At 42.6% G+C, this 10205-nt stretch overlaps 1 protein-coding gene across 1 annotated transcript; it reads left to right on the plus strand.

Annotated features, from left to right (window-relative positions):
- Window positions 1–7523: 7523 nt before the first annotated feature.
- Window positions 7524–8827, plus strand: Scgb1b29 (secretoglobin, family 1B, member 29). Its single transcript, NM_001256066.1, has 3 exons — window positions 7524–7587; window positions 7707–7894; window positions 8676–8827. The coding sequence occupies exons 1-3, from the start codon at window positions 7524–7526 to the stop codon at window positions 8703–8705; spliced, it is 282 nt and encodes a 93-aa protein (NP_001242995.1). The 3' UTR covers window positions 8706–8827.
- The last annotated feature ends 1378 nt before the right edge of the window (window positions 8828–10205 follow it).

A 10205-nucleotide genomic window follows, 5' to 3' on the forward strand; every position in this document is an offset into this window, starting at 1 on the left:
AATTTGTAAAATAAACAAGAGCTGATGATTGGGAAGATAAAGGGAAGGTGGAGCAGAAGGTGGGGGAAGAGAAAGAAGGATAAAAAGGAAGAGGAAGAAGGTGCAGAGTAGGAGGAAGAAGAAGAGGAGCAGAAGCAAATGGCTTGGTGAAACCACAAGTTATATAGGGACACTTGATGTGGAAGATGGTAGTGTAGTAGTAGATCTGCCCAATCTAGGCACACAGCATGTATTCATATTAATTGTGCTGTGTTTTCATTGCCTAGGCATATTTGGGATGGAGATTTACTGCAACAGAAGGCTCTTAGTACTGTGCTGTGAGAGATGAGGGCACACAGGTGGTCTCCAGCTTTCTCTGGTTATGTCCTTAGAGGGAAATATTCAAATGTTTCTGGTTACACAGAGCAGAAAGTGGAGAACGAAGAAAGAGATGATAGTCTGTTAACCTGGAACTCAAAGTCAGTCATTACTGTTCATGATGTTATGCTCTGGTCAAAGTAAGAAACTCTTCCAAAGACTAGGAGTAGGCATTGGCCAAACTCTGGATTTATAACATATAGAAGAAATCAGATTCTTGTGATGGTTTTAAAAATAATTTCTTTTGTACTAAAGCATTTCTTTTATTAAACTTTGGGTAAGCAGAATTGCTGTGGCCTCTAACTGTGCATAAATTATAAAATGTGAGAGACTTGTTGTTGTTGATGTTGTCGTTGTTGGTTTTGTATTGTGATTCTGGTTGACTATGTGTAGCCCTGGCTGTCATAGAAGTCTCTCTGTTGACCAAGCTGTACACCAACTCTGAGATATTTCTGCTTATGCCTCACAGGTGCTTCAATTAAAGGCCTGCTCCACCACTGACCCACATGGTAGATGTTATTTAATGTATAAAACCAATAAATCACTGTAGACATGACAATGAACACCTTCACTGCTTCTAATGTGACCTCTTATTTCACCCCTTTCTTAACTGACTATCAGGGTGTTCATTGATTTGTTTTCCTTTTTCAGAAGAACTTGTGAATAAAATAATTGTCATTGATGCATGTCTCATTTCTACATGTGTGACGTTATCTTCTAGAAATGATGGAACAAGAAAGTCAACAATGAAGGAACATACTACCTACATATATAAAGAGAAGGCACACAGGGAATGACATAAAAAGCTATGTCAGACAGACCATTGTTGAGTGGGAGAAAGAAAAACATGAGGAAATAATCAAACTCCGGGGTGAAATCAACCAAGTGGAAACAAGAAGAACTATTCAAAGAATTAACCAAACAAGGAGTTGGTTCTTTGAGAAAATCAACAAGATAGATAAACCCTTAGCTAGACTCACTAGAGGGCACAGGGACAACATCCTATTTAACAAAATCAGAAATGAAAAGGGAGACATAACAACAGATCCTGGAGAAATCCAAAACACCATCGGATCCTTCTACAAAAGGATATACTCAACAAAACTGGAAAACCTGGATGAAATGGACAAATTTCTAGACAGATACCAGGTACCAAAGTTAAATCAGGATCAATTTAACGATCTAAACATTCCCATATCCCCTAAAGAAATAGAATCAGTCATTAGTAGTCTCCCAGCCAAAAAAAAGCCCAGGACCAGATGGGTTTAGTGCAGAGTTCTACCAGACCTTCAAAGAAGATCTAATTCCAGTTCTGCATAAAGTATTCCACAAAATAGAAGTAGATGGAACTCTACCCAACTCATTCTATGAAGCCACAATTACTCTGATACCTAAACCACAGAAAGATCCAAAAAAGATAGAGAACTTCAGACCAATTTCCCTTATGAATATAGATGCAAAAATCCTCAATAAAATTCTCGCTAACCGAATCCAAGAACACATTAAAGCAATCATCCATCCTGACCAAGTAGGTTTTATTCCAGGGATGCAGGGATGGTTTAATATTCGGAAATCCATCAACGTAATCCATTATATAAACAAACTCAAAGACAAAAACCACATGATCATCTCGTTAGATGCGGAAAAAGCATTCGACAAGATCCAACACCCATTCATGATAAAAGTCTTGGAAAGATCAGGAATTCAAGGCCCATACCTAACCATGATAAAAGCAATCTACAGCAAACCATTAGCCAACATCAAAGTAAATGGTGAGAAGCTTGAAGCAATCCCACTAAAATCAGGAACTAGACAAGGCTGTCCACACTCTCCATACCTATTCAACATTGTTCTTGAAGTCCTAGCCAGAGCAATTCGACAACAAAAGGAGATCAAGGGGATACAAATTGGAAAAGAGGAAGTCAAAATATCCCTTTTTGCAGATGATATGATAGTATATATCAGTGACCCTAAAAATTCCACCAGAGAACTCCTAAACCTGATAAACAGCTTCGGTGAAGTAGCTGGATATAAAATTAACTCAAGTCAATGGTCTTTCTCTACACAAAGAATAAACAGGCTGAGAAAGAAATTAGGGAAACAACACCCTTCTCAATAGTCACAAATAATATAAAATATCTTTGTGTGACTCTAACTAAGGAAGTGAAAGATCTGAATCATAAAAACTTCAAGTCTCTGAAGAAAGAAATTAAAGAAGATCTCAGAAGATGGAAAGATATCCCATGCTCATGGATTGGCAGTATCAACATTGTAAAAATGGCTATCTTGCCAAAAGCAATCTACAGATTCAATGCAATCCCCATCAAAATTCCAACTCAATTCTTCAACGAATTAGAAAGAGCAATCTGCAAATTCATCTGGAACAACAAAAAACCTAGGATAGCAAAAACTCTTCTCAAGGATAAAAGAACCTCTGGTGGAATCACCATCCCTGACCTAAAGCTTTACTACAGAGCAATTTTGATAAAAACTGCATGGTACTGGTATAATGACAGACAAGTAGACCAATGGAATAGAATTGAAGACCCAGAAACGAACCCACACACCTATGGCCACTAGATCTTCGACAAGGGAGCTAAAACCATCCAGTGGAAGAAAGACAGCATTTTCAACAAATGGTGCTGGCACAACTGGTTGTTATCATGTAGAAGAATGTGAATCGATCCATTCCTATCTCCTTGTACTAAGGTCAAATCTAAGTGGATCAAGGAACTTCACATAAAACCAGAGAACTGAAACTTATAGAGGAGAAAGTTGGGAAAAGCCTCGAAGACATGGACATAGGGGAAAAATTCCTGAATAGAACAGCAATGACTTGTGCTGTAAGATCGAGAATAGACAAATGGGACCTCATAAAATTGCAAAGCTTCTGCAAGGCAAAAGGCACTGTCAACAAGACAAAAAGGCCACCAACAGATTGGGAAAGGATCTTTACCTATCCTAAATCAGATAGGGGACTAATATTCAATATATATAAAGAACTGAAGAAGGTGGACTCCATAAAATCAAATAACCCCATTAAAAATGGGGCTCAGAATTGAACAAAGAATTCTCACCCGAGGAATACCGAATGGCAGAGAAGAACCTGAAAAAATGTTCAACATCTTAATTATCAGGGAAATGCAAATCAAAACAACCCTGAGATTCCACCTCACACCAGTCAGAATGGCTAAGATCAAAAATTCAGGTGACAGCAGATGCTGGCGTGGATGTGGAGAAAGAGGAACACTCCTCCATTGTTGGTGGGATTGCAGGCTTGTACAACCACTATGGAAATCAGTCTGGCGGTTCCTCAGAAAACTGGATATAGTACTACCGGAGGATCCAGCAATACCTCTCCTGGGCATATATCCAGAAGATGCCCCAACTGGTAAGAAGGACACATGCTCCACTATGTTCATAGCAGCCTTATTTATAATAGCCAGAAGCTGGAAGGAACCCAGATGCCCCTCAACAGAGGAATGGATACAGAAAATGTGGTACATCTACACAATGGAGTACTACTCAGCTATTAAAAAGAATGAATTTATGAAATTCCTAGCCAAATGGATGGACCTGGAGGGCATCATCCTGAGTGAGGTAACACATTCACAAAGGAACTCACACAATATGTACTCACTGATAAGTGGATATTAGCCCAAAACCTAAGATACCCAAGATATAAGATACAATTTCCTAAACACATGAAACTCAAGAAAAATGAAGACTGAAGTGTGAACACTATGCCCCTCCTTAGAAGTGGGAACAAAACACCCTTGGAAGGAGTTACAGAGACAAAGTTTGGAGCTGAGATAAAAGGATGGACCATGTAGACACTACCATATCCGGGGATCCATCCCATAATCAGCTTCCAAATGCTGACACCATTGCATACACTAGGAAGATTATGCTGAAAGGACCCTGATATAGCTGTCTCTTGTCAGAGTATGCCTGGGCCTAGCAAACATAGAAGTGGATGCTCACAGTCGGCTATTGGATGGATCACATGGCCCCCAATGAAGGAGCTAGAGAAAGTACCAAAGAAGCTAAAGGGATCTGCAACCCTATAGGTGGAACAACATTATGAACTAACCAGTACCCCGGAGCTCTTGACTCTAGCTGCATATGCATCAAATGATGGCCTAGTCGGCCATCACTGGAAAGAGAGGCCCATTGGACACGCAAACTTTATATGCCCCAGTACTGGGGAACGCCAGGGCCATAAAAGGGGAGTGGGTGGGTAGGGGAGAGGGGGTGGGTGGCTATGGGGGACTTTTGGTATAGCATTGCAAATGTAAATGAGCGAAATACCTAATAAAAAATGGAAAAAAAAGAAATATATATTGTAGCTAGCCTCTATAGAAGAAAAAAAAAGATTTGTATATTATTTGATAAGCTGTAAACCTAGATCAGACAGGTTGTGTATAATTTGACTTGCATACAATCCATAGGCCCGATGTTAATTGCTGTTAACATGTTGCCCAGTGTTACTTCTGCTCCATCAGCCTGTACTCATGTGCACAGACCCTGGTCATGTGCTCCTGAGACATCAGGCCCCAATGCTGCCTTCCCCTTTCTCTGTCTTCTTAATCTTCCTCTCTCCTCTTCTCTCACTTTCTGATCCCTACCTGTGACACCCAGCCCAGAAAAAAAAAAAAGCCTAGAATATCTCTCTTCTCTCCATCATTGCCTGGCATTCACATTTTCTTAGATAGTCAGAGTTTAGGTGAACTAATTTACTAAGCAACATCTGGTGTATGTGAAAATTTGTTAAAGAGATTGGCAAGTAGTTGGAAGTTTGGGAGATTCCATTCCCTGGGGTACAGTACTTAGCATTTGAATACACATCAGCAAGGGACTAACTCCAACAGGTAGCACGTGGTAGAGGCAGCAGTGGTATACTCTCCTGAGTGGTCCTCTTACTAGCATGGGACCCTGAGGCCTACCTGTGCTGCAGATCCTTCACAGCATGGACAGGAAGCTGAGCCTTTCTGGCACTCTGCCAAGATGAGTCTCCAGGCCCTAAAGTACTCTCCAAAGATAGTACAGCTTCCTAGACCCTTCCTGGCATTTGGGGTCTAATTATCCTGACTTTTGAATCCCTTGTGTTCTTTCTCAGAGTTTGCCTCTGCCCTCTCTTCATTCCATGACCCTATCTACTCTCTCCTGCATTTCCCCCATCAAATGCTTCAGCTACCATAGAGCAGTAAGACTCTTGGCCTATTTCACAGCTCATCCTGATGACCCTTCAGCCTTTATATGTATGCCTCAGGCTTTGCTCTGCTGTCTTCAGCCTCCTCCATTGGTGTTTGTTCAGCCCATACTTCCTAACGAAGGACAAATGAGCGGTCAAAAGTACCCTTTCATGAAGCCTAAAATCGCAATGCCAGGGAGGCCAGTGTATCCCCTATCTGAGTGAATGGGCTTAAGCAGTCTGCTTCCAAGGTGGGTGGAGCAGGAGCCCTACCACAACCTTGCATCTTAGCACCCTTCCCAACAGTCCCCTTATGCCCCTGTGCAGTGGGAGATGCTCCCCTGTGGCCCACGTACAGTGGGTTGAAGGGTCATCTGGAATTCTGTGGTAGCAAAGATCCGCTGGACACACTGGCACAGATGGACTGATGCTGAATGTTCTGGAGCTTGGGAATCCAGCTGAGATTGGACTCTAATTTTTACAGGGTAGCTGTGGAATGTTCAAAATGGCCATCATGCAGGTTTTTTGATCAGTAGTCAGAATAGCTAGAGCAGCAATGTAGAGTCTGGCAGTGACCAATTAGGGGTCCAGGTAGATTTGAACTGCAATGTCCTTGCTTAGTTATAAAAAAAATAAGCACAAGGCACTTGATGTGAAAACTTAATGAACACACTAATGATGTTTATTAACAGCGTCTTCCTGTGTAATTTTGGGTAGCCTAGAACTCTTTGTGCAGACCAGACTGACCTCAAACTCACGAAAATAGGAACGCTCTTCCTCCAAAATACTGAGATCAAAGTTGAGAATTATCATAACAGCTCATTGTTAACAGATTTTGACAATGATTTCCACCAGCGCCAAAGAAAGTTGAAAGCACCACACATACACATAAACAGACAGACAGACAGACAGACAGGCCCCCAGACAGACAGACAGAAGACAGATAGTTAGGCAGGCAGGTAGGACTATACACCCATTTCTCAGGAAGGTTATGAGGTCAAGACCAACCTGGGCAAAATCTTCTTTAAAAAACAAATAACAAAAAACTAAAAGAACAATAAACAAACAAACAAACAAACAAACAAGCAAACAAAACAGAAAACCTCAACTATGGGTTTAAGAAGTAAGGTTTAGGTAGACGTGAAAGTACTTGCCTTTTATTCCACTATGCACATGGGAGAGAGTCACAAAGACTTCTGTGAGTCCAAGACTAACCTGATCTACATATTTCCAGGACAGCCTGGTCCTAGAAGGTAGGCCCCCTGCTCCACCCACCTTGGAAACAGACTGCTTAAGCCCATTCACTCTGATAGGAGATACACTGGCTTCCCTGACATTGCCATTTTAGGCTTCATGAAAGGGTTCTTTTGACAGCTCTTTTGTCCTTCTTTAGGAAGTGTGGGCTGTGTAGAGAGACCCTATCTCAGAAAAAAATATACAACCAAAAACAAAAAGGTAAAATTGAAGGATGCCTACAAAATCAGAATAAGCATGGGTTGAAGAGACTGATTCAAGGGAAGGCACGAAGCATATGGAAGATAGGGGATGAACAAAGACAGGGCAGGGGTCACATCGCCAGTGGTCTGTATTTTGGCTTGTTTAGTACTGACTATGAATATGGCTCTTGAGGTTTCCAGTATGACAGGAGGACACAGGCCTCATTCTGGAGGTCTGATCGAGAGACAATTTGATCCTCTCCCTCCTCTTACTTTCCCTTTGCTGTCAAATGACAAGTCACATTTTTCATATCTTAAGAAGATTACTAAGAAGGCACACAAGCTGATATAGGTTATTGACCAGGATCTTGCCAAAATACATATTTCCCAATGACGCAAACACACACCCTCTGGAAGTTCCAAGATGTGTAAAAGGAGAGGCATGGAGAGCATCAGAGACAAGCCCCTCCCTTCCCACTGAGCAGGGCAGTTAAAGAAGGGGACCAAGCTCTGTAGGATCACCTGCCACCATTATCATGAAGCTTGCTGGTGCTGTGGTGATCCTCGGGGCTGCCCTGCTCCTCCTGACTTCAGGAGGAGGTTGGTATTACGGCGTGGGGGTCAGGGATGCAAGCTATCCAGGCTCTCACACCCTCTAACCCCTGGGATATACTGATGTATGTCTTTCCAGTTAGGGTCAACTTGTCTTTGTGTTCCAGATTGTGGCATTTGCCCAGCTATAAAAGAGGATGTTCGTCTATTTTTAAATGGAACCTCAGAGGAGTATGTTGAGTACGTGAAACAATACAAAGATGACCCTGTAATACTGGAAAATACTGCAAAAATCAAGCAATGTGTCGATAGCACCTTGACAGAGGAAGACAAGATACATGCAACTACTTTCATAGTGAGTATCTATGTGTCTGGTTAGAGGCAGGGCTTGTGCTCTTACACACCACGGAAGCTTCACTGATCATCAAGAAATGTGACACACCGGATTGAGGATGTCAGGAGGATGGGGCAGGAAGGAACTCTCAGACTGCCTGAGCCAGCACTGGCTGCTCAGATCAGCCAAGCCACAGTAGATATCTACCTGAGTTTGGCCTCCCTCAGCCTTCCTACAAAGCCTTCCAAGTCTAGCTACAGAAGCTTGGCACCTGGCACCTTTCTCTAGCCTGGGTCTTTTATCCTAAATTTTCAAACCTACCACTCCATCTCCAAAAAAGTCCTATGTTATCCTGTTCTCTGAACTTTGAAGGCCACTTTGTGGATTCCACGTGTGGACATTCAAGGATAGGATTGAAGTGAACAGGCCTCATGTCCCTAGAACTGGTGTGTTAAGTCCCTGCCTTTAGCTGAAGATATTTGAGGGTCATCATCAACATGTGACAGTGGTCAGTTTACTTGTGTGGCCCCAGCTTCCCAAAGGCTCACGTGGTGCTCTTTGAGCTCCTCCACATTTGGTGCCACTGGGACTATGTTGTCATACAAGTTGTCTCCTCCCATATGGCTAGATTTGAGGCTCTTTTCAAAGTTGTCTCAATAGGTTGGAGACAAGGCTCCTTTGTCCTGATACAAGAGCAATTGCATATTGGATGCAGGTCTTTCTAGGAGGTGTCTCATTGCATGGTCAGTGGTGCCTGAGGTCTCCTTCACCCCAAAGGTTTCACTTGGCTTTCTGTTTGCAGGAAAAGATAGAAGCCAGCCCGCTATGTTGATGGCTACAACTTTGGTCTCAAGGAAGCCACTTGCCTGCCTACCTGCATAGATGCAGCAGATTATAGTCCTTCACTCCAGGTGTCTAAGAACAGGAATCAAACAATAAAACCTTGCAATTCAAAGGGGAGCCTGGATTTTTGAATTCAAGGTTGGGTCTGATTTGGTTTAAGGATATTGCAGGGACAACCTCTGGGACATTGAGTTGTCACAGCTCAATTGTGGTGCTGCCAAAATGCCCTGCAGAATGCATTAGAGAATGCTAAAAGACCATAGTCACTACACTAGAGTTTCTGTCACCCTCATGGGACAGGGTCCACAGGGCACATGCATGACCTCCCAGACTGAACTCCCCAGGAACATGGAACTGAGGAGTACCAGAAATACCAATGGTCTGTTGAGGACCACACAGGTCTAGATAGCAGAAACTGTCCCTGCTCCCTAGTGTTTGGTACATGATCCAGTTGTGCGTTTCTGTGTGTCACAGTGTTTCCCATGTAGAAAATAAAATAAAAGTACCTATTTCAAAGGTTGTTGTGAGGCTTCCTGCTCCTCACAGTGAACAGAATTTCAGCCTGGAAATCAGAGTGGGACCGGGCCAGAACAGAATTCAGGTTGTCCTAATATCAACTATCCAGTTCTGAACACAGTTACTTCCCCACTGGGTGTTACATGGAGTGGGAACCCTGGGTCCTAAGGCTTTAGGATCTGTCCTGTGTCTCTTTTTGTTGGACATGGCAGGAAGTCCTTTCCCACACCAGTCACCAAATAGTTGCTCTGTGGCCAGTCTCAAAGCCATGTGCCTTACTGCTCCATCAATGAGTCAGATTCTCATATAGGTCCCAGGTTCACACCAGCAGGCATATCCAACAGAATATATAGGTTCCTCATGATGCATAGGCTCATGGAAGGCCCAACATGTACAGTCTTTCTCATTATAGAGTATGCACTGAAAAGAGTAAAATATATTATTCTTTTTCATAAGGCTATGATAAAATAACCATGGTTGAGTATTTATTAAGAAAAAGTAGTAATTTTGAAGGCTCCAGGTCCACAATCTTGTAGACTAACCTCTTAGCTTCTGTTCAGGACCCCCTAACTATAAGAGACACAGAAAATTGCATGAGACTTGTTGCCAAGTCATTGTGTGGGTTGTCTCCATTATTCAGCCAATCAATAGCATTTCTCCCTTCCCATGGCAACATCCCAGAGACCTAATCACCTTTCTAGTTGTCTCCTGTTCTCCATCCCCTTATATCTTGAGACCATACGATGGTAACCAAGTTTCCAACACAGGATCACTTAGGGGACACAAGGAATCAGATTCAAATCACACAGCACTTAGCAGGCCATTTTGCATAGACTGAGTTCTGAGATCTGTGACCCAGGTCTCCAACTCACCCTTGTCTAGCCAGAGGTTACTTCTGAAGGAGGTCTCCTGCCTTCTGGAAGCTAAGGGTGCTCTAGGGAATATGTAAATGTAGTGACCTAACTCTTAGCAC

Source organism: Mus musculus, chromosome 7, assembly GCF_000001635.26.
Source record: "Mus musculus strain C57BL/6J chromosome 7, GRCm38.p6 C57BL/6J".
NCBI lineage: Eukaryota > Metazoa > Chordata > Mammalia > Rodentia > Muridae > Mus > Mus musculus.